The sequence below is a fragment of the Argiope bruennichi genome, chromosome 7, assembly GCF_947563725.1.
Source record: "Argiope bruennichi chromosome 7, qqArgBrue1.1, whole genome shotgun sequence".
In the NCBI taxonomy this organism is placed as follows: Eukaryota; Metazoa; Arthropoda; class Arachnida; order Araneae; family Araneidae; genus Argiope; species Argiope bruennichi.
Genome location: NC_079157.1, coordinates 79159402 through 79181834, shown reverse-complemented (window position 1 = coordinate 79181834; position 22433 = coordinate 79159402). Strand labels below are relative to the sequence as shown.

Sequence of the window (22433 nt, the reverse complement as noted above, 5' to 3'; positions counted from 1 at the left end):
GGAGGGTGCGCCGTATCACCAACTGTACATTAAGTCGGAGGAAGGAAGATATAAAAAATATCAAGAAATTGACTTCTAACAGAAAATTTAATGGAATGCAAAAATAGGCTTAACCGTCGGCAGATTTGTAATAATTATGACTTGCCTACGTAAATCGATGTTCATATCTTCCAAAACAATTATCTTACAAAAAGTAATCTTTGTATTATCTTAAAATTCAAAAAATTTCCTTTTAAATTGTATCAATTTCATTTTTGTAGAATTTTTCCTTTAATTTCAATAAAGATTTTAATTCGATACACTATTTGTAACTATGTTTATAAATGCTATGGTGGAATTCAAACTCATCCATCAGAAAATTCAACCACGTCATTAACTCAGTAGTAAGATTTTCACTTCCGTTTTTAATTCGTAATATGTACATTTTTTAATTTGCCTTAAAATTTATGTTCGAATTAAATTCGTGTTTTTCATCATATAAAGCAATAAGGTGAAAAGTTTTTTTTAAAAATACATTCAATAAATCATTGAACAATCAAAAAAGTTCATAATCTGGGCAAACAAACTTGTCCTTAAAGGCGGCTAGTATTTTTTTAAAAAAACGAATGCTTTTAAAAGATCACTTAAACATTGACGTTTTTCTTTGGAGGTTTTTTTTTCATCCCTAAACTCAAAATCAGGCCCACGCCAAGCGTAATCGACGTCGTCGTACAAATGTTTAATAAGCGTCTTTATGCTGTAGTGATATTACCAAAAAAAATTAATGGTTAATTCTTAAAATGAAGTTTTATTGACATAAAAATAATATGAAAAATAAACGCCTTTTTGGGACTATGCCGTCGTGTATCGTACAAATCGTGCATGTATTGCTGTAAATAAATTATCACATTACACAAATAAATTGAATAAATTATCACACCACAGGTTAAAGCTGAGTTCTTACTAGATGCTGTGAAGCGCGCTCATTTATTCCATACTTTAATAACATTGGAACAGATATTTTGTTCCAAGATCATCGTGTACATTTTTTCTGGTTTTGCTTTCCTTCTTTTTCTAGTATATTTATAGCTTATATTAATATATTTGTATCTTAATTATATCTTAATCACCGCAGTCCGTTGAATCGAACTCAATTATGTGAATTTTTTTATCAATGTTGTTTATGTGAATTTGATATTCTTAGGTTGATTGCAATATCAAAATTTGTAGCTAGCTATATTTGCTGATATGCCTTTCTTTTTATATTATCTCTACTCAAATCCATCACAATGATTTTTGGCTAACTACAACAAAAAAATTATCTTAACCTACAGCTGTGTTTGTTAAATTTTTCTTCTTTTTAATTTATCTCTGACCAAAATTATGAAATCTATCTCAATAATCTTTATGCAACCTAAAAAAAGGATCTTAATTTATTAAATCAAATGAACAAGTCAATGACTGATTTTATATACCAGACATTCATTTAAAAAAAATTGTTCTAATTCTTACTTGGATCTGAACTTCTCAATTCCATGTCAGAATGCTCTCTCAGAAGCCAATAGGGCAAGCCACCCTGAAAAAAATGTTTAATTTAATAATTACAAGTGATTTATACAGTGCTATTTACAGTCATTTTAGAAAAATTTAAAAAGGTTCAAAATTTCCAGTTCGAAACATTATAAGATAATGTATTACGATTGTTTCCCTACCTTCATATTGATTTTGAAAATTTGTTATTTTTTACTTAAATTCTTAAGTATTTATCAAATTTGGAACAATCGCCAAACTACAATTTTTTAAAGGCCGTAAGTTAACAAATATGGCAACCAAACTGAATATTTGGCGAGTTTTATACTATTTCGCATAATTTGGAAGAAGTGGTGAAAACTCTTCTATATTGTATTCTTTAGTTTGTATCATTTATTATTTTTAGTTATAGCAACGATAACGTGCACACAAAAGTTGTTTCTAATAGCGTTGCAATGCACGTGTGTAAAAATGCAGTTGAGAAGTATCATTATACTATATTATATTATACTATAAGTATTATATAATATATAATACTATATATATTATTACTATAAGTAAAAAAAAATACATTTAGTAGAATTTGTGAAACAACTGTAAAGAAAAAAATTATGTCACTGAAAAGCTTTTCCTTTTGTAATTTTAAAGAGTTGTAAAGTTAGTTTTTGAATAACAAAATGGTCCAAAGTTATTGAGAGAAAGCTTTAAAATTTTGATATGTAATATTTTAATAAAGATAAAACATCAACACATTCTTAATGAGCATCTACTGTCCAAGCAGTAACCAAATAATATGTTCTACAAAACGTTTTGAACAATTTAATTATTAGATATATCACAATTACAGATTGTATGACAGGCAATAAACATTATCACATTAATAGTTGTTTAAAATCATGAATAATTATACCTTTTTACTTTCTGGTATTCAAAATATAGAAGTATTGTAATCGCCAGAAAATTCGAACTCGTGATTTTGGTGGATCTCCACATTTTAGATCTCCCTGAGTTCGAAACACAGATATTTGAAAAATGTCTGTCTGTCTATCTGTGACAAATATAATTCAAAACCATTTTGAGCTAAAAAAATTAATATATGTTCTTTATACCTAATTTATAGATTTCTATCAAATTTTGAGCAGAATCCGTTTGGAGGAAGTCTATCAGTTAAGCTTCCGAATGCAAGTTAAACGATAACTACAAAAAAAGAAAGTTAGATAGATAAAATTTGGTAGATAGATTTAGCATCTATAGAGTAGACATCTGTCAAATTTTGAGCTAAATCCAACGATGGATGGGTTGACCGTCTGTCGGTCTGTACTTTCAGAAGCATGTAAACGCGATAACTCAAAAACTCAGAGACTTAAATATATGAAAGTTGGTAAATAATTTTGTGACTTCGCGTAACATTTTTATTTCAATCAGTAGGAAAAAAAATGTATAAAATACAAATTCAATTTTCGATTCTACTATCCGCATGCCATGGATTAATGCGAGTTCGCAAATTGTACAGACTAAGTCTATGGCAAAGGATACCGACGTCCTCTGATTGGTTTAAGGCTTGGCATCTTTTTGGCAATGTTTTGCCAAAAAGATGTCATACCGAAATATATTTTTATAAAAATAAATAAAATCTGTAAATCCCCTCCCCCTCCTTATTTTTTACAGTTTACATGTAATATTAATCTGGAACACATATACAGCAGAAAAGATCAAATCCTGAAACCTAAATTCAGGAAATATAAAAATTACAATTTATTAAAAATATTTTTTGTGTGTGTTTCTTCTTAATATTATTTTGATATAACTAAAAAAATTAACTCGAAATCACATATTCCGTTAAAGCTGACATATTTATACGTTTTGGGCATTAAGTAATCATCTCCCCATATGTAGTTGGTGGGAAAGTAACAAAGGTTCAGTAACAAGTTTCAATGACTGCATACATTTTCTAATAAAGGCACGAAAATCATAGAAAAATAAGAATTATTTAATTGATGCATCATATGTTGTGTAATTACTTTCATGCAGTTTTTATAATTCTGTGCATAAGCAACATTAGTTACTTGTATTACTAGTATTATTAGTAATATTTATTATTATTAATAATAATAATTAGTATTAGTAGTATAACTAGTAATATTTAGAGAAAGCAATTATATTAATAAAAATTTGATCGTGTTGATATTCACTCCTATCTTCCATAAAACTAATGAAAGGTACAAGGTTTGAGCCAAATAAGTGAAAACTACACTATTACAAGTGCAAAACATTGCCAAAAAGATGCCAAGGCTTAAACCAATCAGATCAAGTCGGTATCCTTTGCCATAGACTTATTCTGTACAATTTGCGAACTCGCTGGATTAATCTCCAAAAAACACGCCAAGGATAACACAATAGATCCAATAAAAAATGCTATTCACGGCAAAGATAAATATTTCGTAACTATTGTACGCCATGCAAGAAGTTATCTGGGATAACATCTTTATCAGAGAGTATGCAAGAAAGTTTTAGAGAGACCACTCCCACTGGTTACATAAAGTCATTCAAAAATTTCAGGACAAGAATATTTCTGAGCATTTAAAACTGCTTATTCATTGAGACAAATAGATTTTTTTTTATCTCGTGAGTTATTATTTTTAATATAATTTTGAGACAAACATCAAATGCTAAGTAAGCATTATTTAACACAATTTTGTCATTTCCGTTCTCTATGTGCTCCAGTAAATAATAGAATTTCTAATCTAGTCAGATCATTTTAGTCGATGTAACTTAAATATAGCTTAAAAGCATGTGATGGAATTCCAAGTAATATATTTTATTTTATATGAAAAATATAATGTAACCAGATATATCTAAAGAAAATATTTGACTTACCATATCACGTTCCGCGTCAATATATGGTCCTGCCCGAAAAACTACAAGCAACCCCAAATCATCCGCGGTTTTTAAAAATTTGGGCAAATTATAGTCACCGTCAAAATTATATACACCAAGCTCAGGCTCATGGTGGCTCCACTCAACATACCTAGGTGGCAAAATAAATTTTTAATTTATTATAAATAATCGAAAGAAAATTAATAGAAAATCATTGGATTTGGTGGAAAATTATTAAAATTATAAAATGATACATTATGAAATCCTAAAAAAAAAAATAATAATTTTGTTGAAAAACAAACTATTATTATTGGTAAGTAGGCAATTGTATTCAAGCCTTTACTATTTCTTTTCTAATTCCCTTTACTATTTCCTTTTTTGAAATAATCCTTTCTATATTATTGTCTTTACGATTTTCTTCCTTTGGTTTCCCTTACTAATTTCTTTTTTGAAATGACCCTATTTGATTGCAGTTGCAGTGAAGATTTTTAACTAGGAAGTTGCCTCGGCATGCTAACATAAAATTCTATTAGCTTAATTGCCAAATATAAATAATTTAAAAATACAAATTTTATAAATTAATAGGATTTCAGTGTAAGACCACGTTTAACTATTACACTTTTATCAAACATATTAAAACATGATTGATTACTTATTTATTATATATTGGAATATTAATTATTCATTTAATTGATTTTATTACTTCTGTATGACTGATATTGTAAAATAACATTTATTGGTATATTTGTTTAGAGTTTATTATTCCTTTGTAACCTCTCATAATAATTAAACACTTTTATTTGTGTATAAGAAAATCATTAACAAATAATTAAATTTAATTTCCCCAAATATTTATTGCTTTCGTTTTTCCAAATTAAAAAAAAATAATAAATAAAAACTTATATATTTTTCTAAGTTATTAAAATAATAAAACTAAAATCAATTACTGAAATGTTAGTTACGTTTACAATTTTCTGTAAGGTGAAGTTAAATTCACAAGTTGTTAAAAATGAGCTTTCTTTTATGTACTGCCAGCGGCAGTAAAGCATTTAAATCTACCAATGGCAATGGTTTTTTTCAATCATCAACACAAATTTTAAAATCTTTTACTTGAATCTATTCAGAAGTTGAAGCGATTTCCTATTGAAACAATAAATTAATTATGATTAGACGCAGAAAAAACCGTATGGATGATATCAAAAGAGCACGGAGCCGTATGTAGTGAATTTCTGAACAAAAATTTATGAATAACAAAAGAATAGATGAATAGAATTATGAAAACAAAACCAGTTATGGTACAAAAAAATCTATTACATTAACCACTTCTCAAGATCATTGCAGAATACTCAGATAATATTCGTTATAAATATTTTTGACCTTTTTTAGAAATTTGTAATTCTCAATTTGGTAAGCTTAGAAAAAGATGCGTATCATCGACATATTATTTGTCTTCTTTAAATATCTTAAACCTATTAAGAACTTTTATAATCTATTAAATTAGTGCCCCACCCGAGGGGTTTTTGGTTAGTTTTTTAAATATTTATCTATTAAAATTTCATAGCAAAATATATTATCGCGCTTCTTTTGTTGAATTATATTTCCAAATCTGATATGGGTTGTTGCCAAAAGTTTTATTTCAATTAAATATCGTTTAAAAAACTTTATCACAAAATACAGGTAATCTTGTATTCAAAGAACACGTGAATAAATCACTCGTAATTTTTTTTATGTTGTTGTGACCTTCGTCGAGATTTGGAAACAATCCATAATTCTATTTTTATTATCGTTCAAAAATAAATGATAATGCTCCGTGAGTAAAGTATTTTTACCTTGATAATCTTTCTACTTGGCGTGAATTTTTAAGCAAGAAACGCCTTAAATATTGACAAGATATTTAACCTGTTGGCGTATAGCAAATATTTTAATGAGCTGCAAAAATTTTAATTTTAGATAATTATTAGAATGCAATAATATTCAATTTTTCATCTTAACTAATATTCAATTTTTCAAATTGAATATTAGTTCAGATATTAAAATCACGAATTTAAATTTACGAGCTAAATCGTTCCTTAGAAATGTTATTCGAGTATAGTTTTGCATAAATCGATTTGATTTATGGTGGGATGCTGTCAGGGTCTCCTTCACTACATTCAATGCATGTAGTAGTGTTTCTGATACTAATTTTTTTTATTCAAAAAGTCATTATTGCTTTGTATGCATCGATATGACACTTATACCTTTTTCTTATTAATATGTTTAAAACAACCACTTCTCTTAGTTGTCTATTTTTACAATAAATAAAAATCTTCTGTTAATTTTGAAAAGCATTCGCAAAAATGGCATTAAACATATTTGGAAGATTAACTCTCTACTTTAAAACATCGTAACTTGATTATGTTTTAGACCCGATTTTTTTTTTAATTTTTCATTTATTTTTTAAAGTTGCTGTTAATTATACAGCACATCATGCACACACAAAAATGCATTTAATATCCTCACCGGCTGTATGAATATGAATGTAGTAACCAAAATAATGAAAAATGCAATATATACTAGAAAATATTTTCAAACATTTATTAGAATTTTAAAAAATTTCTTTTAATAAAGGATTTATTTTTCAAATTTTAAAGTAATGTAAAAATGGATTTTATGCAATAAAAAGCCTTGATTTACTGAATTTCGTGTTTCATTTTTTTTTAATGTATTTTAAATCTTAAAATACTCTTTTTTTAGTGAGAATCTATTACCCATGAAGTAACTATCTGCAAAATTTAAAATCTTTAGGTCCAACAGTCTGTCCTGTATGGCCTTATTAACTATTTTTTTATTATGAATTTCACACATAATATGTTAACTTATAAAATTATCGGGTTAGAAAAAGCTGGCGTATCTGGATTGTGGCCGTAGAAAATTGTTTTAATGAAGGATAATGAATACTGGAGAATAAACTTAATATCTAATTTTTCTTATACTTTTTGTTTTTGTTACGAACACCATCATTAAGCGAAATTCAGATTCACAAGGTAAATCAAATGAAAATAAAATTTTCAAATAAACGTGCAAAATCTTGAGATAATTCTTAACTTTACATCATTAAAAATCATCTATTAATCATTTAAAGAATTTCACATTTTTTCTCTGCAAAGAATCTTAAAAAAAACTGCATTTTTTCTGCATAGAAGAAACTTAGGCCGGATAGCGTTGTCGAACGAACATGACTCCGATGGGTTTGAGTAAATGCTCCTGAAATCTTACTCCAGATTATGAGGGTAAAAATTAATAATAACAACATAGATGAGGCGGTAAAAGGACATAGCCAGAACTACCGAAGAGTTTATGGAGTTGTACCTAGTTTAGCAGAAAGTTGCAGATGAGATTTTGTCTGGAGAGAAGATAATCTTAGACTTAAAAGAATAATAACTTTCCAGTGAAATAAGAAAGATGTTGTTGAAAGCATTGATAATTATTGCATCATGCGTTGAGATGCGTCAGCCTAATAAAGTATCAATTAAGTGAGCTACAAATTTATTTAACGATTTTCTTGTGTCTCATTTTCTCCAAATTTCGAAGCCTAGCAAAAGTTAAATATCTTTAGACAATTCTTCGTAAAATAATACTTATATTAGAAATAATAAATTACATAACTATAAACTTGTTTGACTATTTTTTCAATTCCTAGTATAGATCGAAGAAATTTACGACGAATCACCTGGTATACACGAACTCTGCAATTAATTTTAAAAATATTATGTATATTATTCAAACCACATGAATTTATTTTGATGAACAGAAACAGTAATCGATTCATTAAGGCAGCATAAATATAAGTATTCTTACAGAGTTAGCTCAAAAAATAATTTATCGTTTTTATATTTTATTTTTTAACAGGAGCAAGAATTATTATAGATAAAATCTGGAAATCTTACGTTTGTACAGCATTAAGACCAGCCATCTTCATTTTGTATAATCTGTCATACCAGAACTCTGATGGCACTTGAAAATAATGAAGGGTTCCAGAAATGTATCGAAAAGGTTTCCCATCTTTTAGGAAAGTGTTTTTCTCGTAGTCTATAGTGAAAGACCTAGAAAAGACCTAAATGAAGAGTAAGAAAAACATCTAATAGTATTTTAAGCAGAAAGTAGAGGCATTAAGTTTTGAAAACAGTTAAAACTTAGAATTAGAAACTGAAAAGCAATTTATTTATAGGTAAAAAGAGATGATTTGAAAACACAATGTTAGTTCGAATCTATAATATTTTTCTATTCGAGACAATACGTCAGCATTCGAGTTTTCTAATTAATCCGGGACGTCCGGTCTCTTATTCAAGAAATAATTATACCAAAATGCCCTAATTAATATGCGCAATCTATCCTTATAAATATATAGAATTCTGAAACACCAGCAATAACAAATCAAGAAATGTTCGGTGTATTATTTATTATTTTTTTTCACTTGTAGTCCTTATAAGCTATGGTCTAGTGATAAAGTTTCAGAACTAGAGTGTACCAAACCCGATTGCATCAAAAAATCTACTATCTATGTAAAATTGGTGCACATTAAATATATGACAGAGATTTAAATAATGATCTATTATGTGTGGATAAAGTTTCAGCACTAGAGTGTTCCAGGTTCCAAACCCGGTTCCATTAAACATCCACTCTCTATGTAAGATTGGTGCACATTAAATATGAGGTTTAAGGATCTATTTATGTATTTATGTTGATTAAATAATGATCTATTTAAGTTTGAAGAGGACCTATTTAAGTTTGCACCGTTTCAAGTTCGTCTTCGTCATTTGATCACGATTTAAACCAACAAGAAATGTCTCAAAAAAGCGCACATTTTGCTTATAACTAAAACTCGACAAAGAAAACCTCTCTTCATTTTACATAAAAATTCTTTCCCTAAATGAAAGATAAATAAATTATGATTGGAGGGTGAATCACATTTTCTTCTACTTATCAAATTAGTGTGACCATATTCTTCGTACAATAACAGCAAAGAAGGATTCATTTTAGATTTTAGGAATATTTTAACTGAATCTAATTTATCTCATATTTTCAATATCCACTATTTACTTATTACTAAAATTCGGGACAATTTTGGACCTTTAAATCCAATTCGGAACACATCTGAAACGGATTATCAAAATTCGGTAACGGAAATTCTGATTTCATTCAGGTGATCCCCTTAAGGATATTAAATTGCCTTGATATCCTTCTGCCTCTAATTAAAGGTAGAATTGGAAAATATGATAATAAAAGCAGATTTTTTGCCAAGAATCCAAAATATCGTATGATGATAATGTTTTAGGCTTGATTCAACAGTATTTTTTTAATTTCTTGTTAATTATATTGTAAATAATATGTATACTCAAAAAATGTATTTAGAATCCTTGCAATAATTATTGAAATGCATAGTTGTAAAAGATTTTTAAAAATCGTTAAAAATTAGGGAAGGGGGAATTAGAGGCGTGCCTGCCTAAAAATGGCTCCCAGTGCAAATACCGAAACAGCAGATTACAGTTAATAAAACTGCAATTCGTATGACCCCCCCCCCTTCTCCCTTTTCCTGAAATTTATGCCTAGAAAGCATCAAGAAAAAAATTATAATGAAACCTAAATAATAATGCGCCAACTATTTTTGAACTTATATAATTTACATTTTCTGAGTGATCTGTTACATTCTCTGCTAATTTCTTAACGCTACTCAACTTTAATTAATTTAATTGTTGAATTTATTTAATTTTGAGTTTTTGAAAGTATTAATTGCTATAAACAATCAGGAATTAACAAGGAAAATAAAAAAGAACCCGTACATAAAAAAAAATATTATTAACTGAATGAAATCTTCATGCATGAATAATATGAAAATGTCTACATATTTTGCAGGAAATTAAGTTAATAATTTAAACTCTTACATTTAACTGTTAAAAGAATCAAACAAAACTATTTTTTTAAGTAAAGGGCAATTAAAACTATTTGCACTGAGCCTGAAATTACAATAATTTCACATAGCTAATTATAAAATACATATTTAAATTGCATTCCAAATGAATAACAAATTTCTGCAGCTCTTTTCATTTACAAACTAATTAAAATTACCATCGTATGAAATTCGCAACTACATATATCTAGAAAATAAAAAGAAGTCATATCTACCATTTAAATAATTCATTTACTTAAAAAATACACTACATTCCAAATATTATTCCGAAATACAAAGGAATCATACGTTTTTACTAATATGCAAAGGAAAGAAATAGCATTTATAAGCTGTGTAAAATTTCTAAAAAGGTTACATTTTTTTTTATATATAAAATGTAAATAATTTATATAAACACGTTTTAGCTGTTGAAGTGGCAGATGAGTCAAATGGTTATTACAATAGTTATATTTCTTTGGTGATTAAAAATTACATATTTAAACCCAAACCTAAGCCTAAAATATAACTATTTACTGCTTAATATTATACAGATATAAAGAAAACCGAACATTCGCATACTATAAAATTATTTATTGTATTTTTATAGCTTAAACACTAAAGTAAAATCTTTAATTAAAAAAATTGTGTATTGTATAACCATCTTTATCTATAAAAGAAAAATAATGATTTACAAACTTGAGGAAACAATGAAATTTGAATTAAATTCAATCTATGAAAGCTAATATTGCAAATAATATTTAAATATTTTTTTAAATACTAAATTTATATCATTGAAAATATAATTTTTGGAGTTTTAGATGAGATGAAAGTTATTTTTGTTGCATAATATTTTCAGAATTTATCATCTCAATTTTCTTCAGAAGTTTACTAAAATTTCACTAAATTTTTAATTAATTAAAATTCTATTAAAATTTGAAAAAAGTTCGTAAGCATAGATGCAGATACAACATATTCTTTTAATATTAAAATATATAACTGCACAATGGGAATTAAACTTGGATATTTTTTTAATTTAAAATTTTATAAGGCTATATCCCGAAAATGCTTTCTAAAAAATTATAATATTGTTTCGAAAGTTTTGAATGAAACTTTTCAGAAATTTAAGGAATTATAACTTAAACAATTTATAAAGTGTTTTAATAAAAAAATTTGAAAAGTTATTTATATAAAAATTTTAGATATTAAAAAAAATGTAATACGAGACTATTAGGTGCTTACATGTATTTTAATCAGCGACATCTATTGGTAAACATGTGAAGTGTCTATATAAACGACAATGGTTTTGGGTTTTACCAATTTATTATTACTTTACTGTTATCATTTTGAAAGTTTTTCATTTAGTATTATTGAGTTATTCAGTGTATAAAGACCTCAATCATGGAAAGTTGCAAAGTGCATTTTCGTCATTCATTTTCATTCATTTCGGCTTTTTTTTGTTTGATTTGAAGATGTCTGCTACCGAAGCCCATTATACACTTTTAGAAATTTATGGTGATTGCTGCTCCGTCATATCCCAATCGTCGGTTTTGGTTTCAACGATTTAAGAGTGGTGATTTCGATGTCAATGACAAAGAACGGCCTGGAGGACCAAACAAAAAAATCAAAGATAATCAGTTGCAAAAGTTATTGGACGAAAATGCAAAAAAAGTTGTAGAAAATTAATGGAAAATATTTTTTTGATAAATATTGTACCAGTTTTTCTCAAAAAAATGTTTTTTTAAAGTGAAAAAATGATCAAAATACATGCAAGAACCTAATATAATGCATTTTATTGATTTCCTATTTAAAAACACTTAGATAAAATGTACATGTTAGATTTAATTAAATTGCATTAATTTATTTATTACATTAAAGAAAATATATATATATATAAAGATAATAATGAAAACATCATTTATATAATTTTCTTTATCTATAGAAATTTCAAATATTGGTGACTTAGAATTAACTTTCTTTACACTTTGCTAGTAATTAAAAGTTGTTTCTTCTGTGCTTTTTTAAAGTTACAACACTTTATTCCTAATTTTTTATCAATTTTTTCCTTACGTATGAATAAAGACTATAAACTTTATCTTCCTATATATTGCAAAAAATTATAAAGATCTTAGGATGGTGAAATATTATGTTTCCTTTTCCAAAAAGCTCTAACGAAGATCAAGTATGTCCTCTCTTCCCTCTCCATTAAGGGACAAATCTTTAAAAAGTACCTTAAATTTTCAATGATAGAATTTTGGTTAACAGATTTCTGTTAAAATTCTTTATTTATCATTCTTTGGGGGGGGGGGAATAATTTGAATTTGTTTTGAGATACAATTTAGACATAGCATGATAGCTTGTTAGCCATTTCACTTTAAAAATAGGGAAATAAAGTTTATCATAATATTTGTTTTATGGCTTGGTAACAAATTTAAAAGAATTCCGAATAAGAAGAAATTCTTTTTTTTTATTCATAATTACAATATGGATTATCAAATGAATTTATTCTTGACAAAAAAGCATTAAACACATCAAATAACAATGAGTCACTTGTAAGGGTTAAGCTGCAATTTCTGAAAGTTAGTGACATTAGATGAAGGAAGGGGGGGGGGCATGTGTTGTAGGATGCAGGACCGAAATCCAAATAAATATGCAAACATATAAATAAAACAAATAATAAAATAATAAAATCGTAAACTACTTAAAATATTTGAAAAATTAGGAAAAAAATAATAAAAAGTATAAAAAATATGTTTGTCTTTTTTCCATCAGGCTGATTAACCAGTATTTCACATAATATGGTGACCATAATTATAGCAAAATACAGAAAAAGAATTTTTCAGAAGGTATTATTTTGAATAGATTTTTTCTAGCTCATCGTTTTTTAATGTAAGCAATTTATTTGTTATTGTAAAAAAAATTAATTCAGAACCAAGTACAGAATACCAAGACTAATCCGGGACTATCTCGGCTAATTTAGTGAATTTGATCATTTTATATCCATAACAGAAGTTTAGGAATTTAAAATTAAATGTTTTATATAATTTTTAAAAATTACATTTAAAAAACACCGTTTTCAATATAAGTTATAGTATTGCTTATAAGATAAATTATATTTAACTTTTAAAATTTATTTATAAGAAAAATCGGAATAATCCTAGGAAGCTAAATAAAATTAGAAACAAATCTAAGAATTTTTTTACGATATGAAACCATAGGCAAAGTGTGGACCATCAGGTCACCTCAGATCATATTAATACATTATAAGTATTAATATCTAATATTATTCTTATTTTCAAATTTAAATATTTTTATTATTTTTTAAATATCACAGTTATGAATAAAAAAAAAAGTGCAAGAAATATTGAACATAAACAATACAAACCACATTTACGCAAACTGAAGTCAGAAAAAAGACAGAGTATAACTTCATTTTTCTGCGCGGAAGCGTTTTCGGTGAAAGTGAAACTTCGTAATATTACAAGCAGTAGTCGTCTTGAACTCGCGTCTAAAGCGAGTTAAAGCATATCAAAACATTTACGATAGTTAAGTACCATCCTATATCATATCTTCATTGATCTTTTTTTAGAAGAAAAAAAAGAATCTACAAAAGAAACATCAGATTTCTTTGTTTATAGCTGTCTCTAGAACGAGCTGATATCAAGTTAGAGTGATTTTTCAACCTTTATCAGATGCTAGATTGACGGTGGTTATAACGGAAACGATGCATCCGTTTAACGAGGCTTTTGCTTTTAATTTATTTGTTGCCATATTCGATGCAATGCATTTATGCATCTATTTTAAATTGTAACAAATGTAACATACATATTTAATAAATATAACAAAAAAAAATTTATTTAAAAATATTGCGTTGATTTTCAACATTTTGATTCACAAAAATGATTCCATTTTTGATTATTGATCATTTTGTATAATCACAAAACTATCAATCAAATTGCTCATCTTTCCATATATAATCCAAAAAAATGCCTTAGTTTTTTTAATATGTTCGTAATAATAAATAATTCAAAGATTTTTTTTAAATAAAATATGTATAAATAATGTGATCTTTTTTCGTGACTTTATTTGATTTGACATCGCATTAAAATTTTTTTTAAAAATTGTACTCAATTTTCATTCCTTTCCTAATATGCTAGAGGTTTGAAATATTCCCCAGTCGTGTGTTTTAATGTTTTCAGAACGTAAGTTAACTTTTAGTTGCTTACAGTTTTAAACTAGGAGCTAATAAGGTGTTCACACATTCGAAAAACAATATAGATTTTTTTTTCTGACAGAACATAAAAAAAAGAAAGAAAATAAATAATCATTAGTTCAAAAACTAAAATTCCACCTACTGCCGAATAGATCGTACTTTCAATGTAAAAAATAAAGAGCATCACATGAAAATACAATATTAGAAAAAAAAATATATAAAAAATTTTTACTTTTAGAAATTTAGAAAATTTTAAAACAACGAAAATATTTGCTGACAGAATAATATTTATCAAATGAGATAGATACTTAATATTTATACAATTTAGTTTATTTATATTAAAGTCACGTTTTTAATGCAAGTCTAAAGCTATTTTGGAATGGTTCTGGTAATCTTGAGCCGCGATCAGATGACGAAAACGACACTTGAGTTGAGATCCCTTCTCCAAATTTCCACACCCTACCAGCTGGAGGACATTTGTATCTGCCGTCTAGACTCGTTTATATGGCGGTTCTTCGATGGAATCTGATCTCAAAACTGAAACATTTCGACCCGAATCCGAAATTACTGCGGTCCAGCTCATTTTTATACAAAGCATTCCAAAATGTCATCCGCAAACTTCGAGGGTGCTTGGATTTACAGAAACAAGTCATTTTTGTTACAGAAATCTAAGGAGAGGGACTGTACAGTTGACTATTCTTTCAAGGAATTAATTAAAAGGAAAGGATACATCAGATAGATTGCTTAGCACAAATATAATAAATAAAATTTACTACAATACACAATCCAGCTACATAAATAACAACATTGCAAATTGTACGCAGAATGACAAATGGGAAGTGCCATAAGTAACAACAACGTTTAAAGTATTCAAAGAACTTGTCTGAAGAGATACATACTTCATATAGATTAGTCTACTTATTCTTAGAAATTAAGTCTATTCTTATAAATAGTCAATAGAACTGTCCGATGAAGCTGATTCAGTGTGTGCCGAAATATACTAAATTTAAAGCAATCCAGGGAACTGAAATGATAAGATACAAACAAATATTTAAAAAAAAATTCAAATAAAATCCAAAGGGATAAATCAACAGAATGAACACTTAAGCTCACATCTTTCCTCTGTGTCTATGCCACATAGAAATGTTAACTGTATGCAGGAAATAAAGATATTTTGACCATTTCGAGTGTTGTTATTTTTTCAATAATGGATAGCTTTATCAGTTGTTAAGCTTTCGTAACATTATTCGAAGGTCCCATTAAGCACTGTAAAATATCTTATACTAATAGGGATATAATATTAAGTAAATTCTATTTCACTAAGTAACAGGGGTATTCACTTTAAAATAGAATATTATATCACATTTGCTCATGTTGTGAAGTGAGGAGAAAGTTTAAAGGTTTCGCATGTTACGTTTCACATTTTGTATACAGAACAATTTATTTAACCTTAATAAAAAAAATATTGTAATAGATGTTTATCGCACTTTTATAACTTCTCAAACTCCAAGCAGAGTGTTTAGAAAGGATTGAGACCACAGAGTTTTTGAGATCACAAGGGGAGTCCCTAACTCAGGGGAATCTAGCTGAATCAATTTGCAATAAAAGCACATCATATACAACAGCATTGCTTAATTAAATATTAATCTTGCATTATTTATCCCCTTTATTACACTCTCAAACCACAACTAAAAAGTAAACCCAGGTTGTTGTTGTTGTTTTTTCCCCTTCAGTGACTTTACTATGAGATTTTGATAGGGATTTCTTTGACACGTGTAGACTTAGGAAAGGGAATCTTAGGTATCTTTAAAAGCAAGTTGTAAACTTTAGGGATTTTTATCTCTTTTCTTGGAGCATGAGAAAATGCTAAAGTCATCAATTTTCTAAAACGCGTGTTAAAAATAATTAAACAAAAATTGAGAATTGGATCAGGGAATAAGTGAACATTTTTTAATGATGTTTATATGGGCCGTATTAAGATAAAAGTTAGGAAATGAATTAACATTTGATTTAAATTAAGAGATATCATGTGTGTGTGTGTGTGTGTGTGTGTGTGTGTGTGTGTGTGTGTGTGTGTGTGTGTTACAGTTAAAGGGGGAAATCCGTTATCTCATAGACTAACTAGGTATTTCATGAAATAACTAGACAAGTCAGTTAAAGTTTATAAAATTATTGAATTATACGATTTAACTAGGTATTCTATAGAATAACGATTACCTTGATCATTAAAGTATTAAATATGGCACTCGAAAGTTCTTTAAACCAGTTCCAGCTGCGTTTAGTAAGTTTTGAACCGCTTATAGCTGCTTTGCAATGACGTGTGTGTGTGTGTGTGCTTCATTCCATTGCCTTTAAAAGTAGAATTTAGACTGTGTATTGATGTTAGCGTTTGCCATTTTGGATTATAAATAAATATTTTCTCATTCAAATATTCTTGACATTCCTACTTTAAAATTTAAAAAAAATTATAATAAATTTTTAAAAAGTTTCTGTTTTTTGCTGTTAAATCTAGCCGTGTTATTAAGTTTTAGATATCACTTTTTTTAGATGATCAAGAATATCTTGATTTCAAGCTAATCAGCCATGGGAAACTCCGTTTAGTTTAAATTAATTATATTAAGTTTCGTTTCAAAGCAACACTAGTGCTATTTTGGAACAGACCCCGCAATTTTGAAATGCGGTCAGATGACGAGGATGACACTGGAGCTCATAATCCCCTCTCCACACCACGTCAGTGGATGGACGCGGGGCCCCAATGGATTGAACATGCACCAAACCCGCTTACGCGATGATTCTTCTGGAGAATCGAGTCTTGAACCTGAGACTCTCTGGTTCCGCAGCCGAAGCCTTACCAGAAGGGCCACCGCGGCCCTTGAAAAGCGCCGGCACTGACAAAAGGCAAAAATTTCTTTGAAATGGACCTGTTAAAATCCCGCGTTTTTATAGGATAGTAATATTTTCTTAATTCCTTCAATTGATTGGATCTTTCTTACTATTTAAAATGTTAGTGTTTCTATTATATTTAAGTAAATATGACTCATAATATATAGAATATATATAAAAATTTAAAATTCATAATTCATCAGAGCATTAAATTGCATAAAATAGTATTCTTTACTTCATTTAGACAATTTTTTTCCATTAAGTGTATATGAATATATTCATTAATTAAAAATTGTGTGTGATAAAAAATTATAAAAACTGTGTTTTTATTCTCTGTGTTATGTAATTAATTTCCAAATCCAAATAACACTGCAGTGATTTTAATATTCTATTTGAAAAAATTTTTATATGTCTAAGATCTAATATAAAGCAGATTCTTAAGGACGATATTTTATTTTGTACAAAAAGTACCGATATATTATTTTTGTTAATGTAGGCTCTTTCTTTAAAAAAAAAATGAATATTGTTTTTTCAAATTATTAGCATCTGTTTTTTGATAAATTAGATCAGAAATAGGAAATAAGTAATGGTTGTATATTCCTGCAAACAATTAGATGCTGGAAAAACATAAAAATAGCTCATTGTAGAAACTTTTTAAGAATCACTGTTCCGAAAGTGACAAAACTTTATTTAACTAAAAAATTATTTCGTTTGACTTCTGACTAACTGAAAGTCAAATTAAAAAAGTTTAATATCAAAAATTTTCTAGTAAACAGCAAAATTGATGATAAAAATGATTCTAAAAATCATAAGCGAATTAACTCTCTTAAGGTTTCACGCGCATTTCGACCTAATGCCAGGAGGTCATTAAATGTGGGTTTATACTCAGCCATTTATAAGATTCCAGTGATATCAGGCATGCGCAGAAGGGAGATTGCGCATGTGCTGAAAAAAGAAGACAATAGCAAGTCTTTGTCTCGACGGGACAAGGACTTGCTACTATACAGTTTTTGCGCATGCGAGGTTTTACTGGATGGATTGTAGAAGAGTGAATGTAAACACTACTTAAGAACATGCTGGACGGATTTTAATATGTGGTCAGAAATGATGAGAGTATGGTTTGTACGACTTATTAGGCAGGTCGTATACTGCTTTTACATGCTGCGGCAAAAAGAACTGGGACAAAGTTATTGCATCATACAATAGAAGTCAACTAATTTCTTTTTAATTTGTGTTAATTTCCTTTCGTCTATCGCTTCAATTATAAAAAATTTTTTTAATATATCTCTTAATTTGCACATTGATTTTTGGCTGTTTTACGAAGTCAAGCAAAAGATCAGCAATTTTAGAATTATTTAAGCAAGGAAGGTGGCAGTGAGAAATTGTCTGCTTGCTTAATGTGCCTCGCAAATAGTGTCTGATGCAATCTGTAGTTTCAAAGAGCTTGCCAATGATGGTCCACTTCCAGGAAATGTACGAAAACGTATGGTGAACACTTCCAATAATCGTAAGGCCATAAAAACGGAGTTCAACGAAATCCAAGGGTACCCATGAGAAAGATCGCTCGTGAAATAGGAATAGGAATAAATTTGCCAATCGATGCGACATATGGCAAAAACCGAGCTTGGATTGAACCTTACAAGTTCCAAAAAGTTCAGCTTCTGACTGAAGAAAACAAACTTGTACGGCGTCCTGGCATAGGGGTAGAGCATCTTCCCCGTGATCTAAGCGTCCCGGGTTCGAGTCCCGATTTGGGCATGGTTGTTCTTCCTGTTCTATCTGTGAGATATGTGAATGTGCCCTCCTGTAAAAAGGGGTTGTGCAAGCGAACGAGTGATGCGTAAGTAGTCAAGTCGTACTCTTGGCCCAAGTTGGCTCTACGATAAAAACAAGAGGCGCTCCCCCTGAGGCTTAAATCGGCTGTCTTTGAACAGTGGGCTTGTCCTTGGCAAGTGCCATAAGAAACAACAACAACTTGTGCAGCTCCAAAAATGCCGAAAACTTTTGAGACGGGCCGCAAGTCAGCGCTGGGAGAGATTCCCTTTCACTAATGAGAAATTCTTTGCCGTCCATAAAGTTCATAATTCCCGGAACGTTGGAATTAGGTCTGTAGACGCTCCAAACACTTCAGTAATTGTTGAACATCGTCACCATCCAAAGTCGGTCATAGGCGGAATTTGCGCAAACGGTAAAACTCTGGTTTTTGTGGATGAGGGTATTAAAATAAGTCAAAAAAATGTACCAGCAGGACATTCTAGAAGCTGCTGTACGTGGGCCAAAAAGCGCTTCGACAATATAAACTGACTTTTCAACAGGACTCTGCACCAATTCACAAGGCCAAAAAGACACAAAAGCAGTGCAAAGCGTATTTCTCGGACGTGCTATCGTCTGAAGATTGAACACAGTACTCGCCGAATCTTAATCCCATGGATTACAGTGCATGATCCATTTTGGACTCTAGGGCTTGCACTAAGCCACACGAAAGTTTGGACTCTTTAAAAAAATCACTTCGGAGGGAATGATATAGATTAAAGGTAAAAGATTTGTGGCCAATTGATGAAAATCTCAATAAGCGCTTGGGCATCTACATCGCTTCAAAAAGCTGGCCACATTGAAATCAATTAAATTTAATCATTAGTAAAACCCTACTCTTATTATTATTTCTTATATTTTGTTAATTTATTTATTTTTAATAAAATCATATTAAAAATTGTTTGTCCGATTTTTTTTGCCGCACCTGTAGAATATTTCAGACCCATTTTAACGTGTTTCTTATCCCCCTACAAGGTTAGATATCTTGATGAATTGGAGTGTAGCCAACACAATGAATTCCAAATTCTACCGAAACAATTTTACGGTTATTTAAGGATGTCCGAACTACCGCTGGTTATTTTTAGGCGTGTTATTGTGATGAGTGGTCGTTTTGGAAAAGTTAACAGAAATTATTTTTTTCCATCTGCGTATGCCATTATGTCTCTATGTCAATTTAGATTAAAATTATATTTGCTTCCAGTAGTATTTCTATGATATACCTTATTTAAAGAAAATGTTGTTTTAAAATTTCACTTAATTTTTATTGAAAATAAATTTTTCTGCTAATATGTGATTAAACATTGCATTGAAGCATTAAACTGCCGACGTCGTGGCATAGGGGTAGCGCATCTTTCTCGTGATCTGGGCATCCCGAGTTCGAATCCCGGTTCGGGCGTAGTTGTTCTTCATCTGTGTTCCATATGTGAGGGGTGTGAATGTGCACCGCTGTAAAAAGGAATTATGCAAGCGAATGTGTGTGGGTTTCATGAGCTAGAAGTTATACTTCTGCCCTTGGGTACTCAGGGGTCTTTACCCTCAGAAGCTACTGCATCCCGTTTACGTGGTAACGCGGACACGACATCATCATCATCAAGCGTTAAATTTCGAAAGGGATATATGTAAAAAACTGCGATTCATATACAGTTAATCATACTTTCTTTTATTCATTGCTTTTTTTTCTTTCTTAATTCAAATATTTTTATAATACTGATCTATACTTTTCATATAAATATCTGCCTATAATTTTTTTTCACGCAAAGTAAACAGATGCAATTGAATTTTGTACAATAAAACAGTCTTTTTTTGTAGGAATATGTTAAAAAAATGCATCGTTTCTCTTTTCAGATTTAAATTCATAATGATTATTTCGTTTTAATATTTCATCGATTAAAAATAAACTTCTTGACTTTAGGGCAAATGTGTAAATACATGGGCGTATGTGTTCATTTTTTAAAAATGTAACTGCTTTTTAAACTTTCTTCGGGAACTGAATAAAATAATTTTTTTTTAAATTGATAAAAAAAACCAATAAGAAAATTCATTTTTTTAAAATAATTTTTAATCGGAAAATGATTTATATTTAGTCTTAACCTACCTCAACATAAATGAAAATGAAGATTAAAATAGACTAAATTCAATGTTTGAGTGATTTTATTAGTAATATTGAGAGCCTGAATAGCATCTGTTAGTTAACTATCTTAAAATATTTCTCCAATAATTGATAAAAATAGTAATATTTTTCATGGACAAAAAAAAAAAAATACACAGCTTAAAAACATTTCTAAAAAATATAAATAGAAGTTCAAAAAGTTTCTATTTATTCTAGAGTTCTTTGAAGTGTGGTTGAAGAGGGCCCATGTTTTCGGAAATATTTCTTTAATGATCACATTTCACACAAAACATGAAAAACAAGACATTAACGCGCAGACACCTTAACAGAACACCATCACATCTCATTATTTACAATCGCAATGCATTATGGAATGCGCACCTAATCAGGTATCGCCATCTATTATCCAAAAGAGAAGCTAGAGTGATGCAACTGCTACAAAAGCAATATGTTTTGTTGATATGATGTTGAACATTCTTCTATAAATGATAAAATCTGAATGGATAAATTTAAAAAATTTAGATGAATCTTGTGAGATGTACAACGCGAATTTTGATTAAATCTTTTTAAATAGGTCTGATGCAAAATAATTTAAATAATTACTTCAATGGTGGATGTATAATAAATTACTTTTAAATACTGAGAAATAAATGATTCGTAATTATGCCAGGGAATCATAGCCTATCATTACTTTCGTTGCTACTTCCAAATCAGTTTTATATGATTTTTTTTCTATAGCAAAATATTTAACATCTATAATATTCGTAAATCGATATATATAAGAATGAGAAGCAATATATGTTAATGAATCCGCCATCATAAACTATAGTTACGAATACTTTCGTCAGGGTTGGTGGTCGATGAAATAAACCGTCCTTTAGTGACAGACGACGACAAAAATACAGCCGAGACGAACACACAGCAGCATACTACAACAAACAGTAGCTTACAAGTAGTAATTGGTAGCACAAACAACCACAGCACACAGTGGCCAGACAGAATTCAGCAGGAGGTGGGAATCTGAGTAACTTCACTCTACGATCTTTCCAAATGTCTGCAATTCTCCACTGTCTCCTCGCTTTAGCTGTATCCAGCTGCCAACACAC

At 29.0% G+C, this 22433-nt stretch overlaps 1 protein-coding gene across 1 annotated transcript in view; it reads right to left on the bottom strand.

The window, feature by feature from the left end:
* The window catches only part of LOC129974891 (beta-galactosidase-like), a 37615-nt gene extending 23650 nt beyond the window's left edge, over nucleotides 1-13965 (bottom strand). Inside the window, exons 1-4 of the mRNA XM_056087667.1 lie at nucleotides 13695-13965; nucleotides 8313-8479; nucleotides 4387-4537; nucleotides 1492-1555 (exon numbers count right to left, since the gene is read on the bottom strand). Of these exons, the coding sequence (XP_055943642.1) occupies nucleotides 1492-1555; nucleotides 4387-4537; nucleotides 8313-8479; nucleotides 13695-13742 (430 nt within the window). The 5' untranslated portion in view covers nucleotides 13743-13965. The remainder of the gene's footprint in view (nucleotides 1-1491; nucleotides 1556-4386; nucleotides 4538-8312; nucleotides 8480-13694) is intronic.
* Between the last annotated feature and the right edge of the window lie 8468 nt (nucleotides 13966-22433).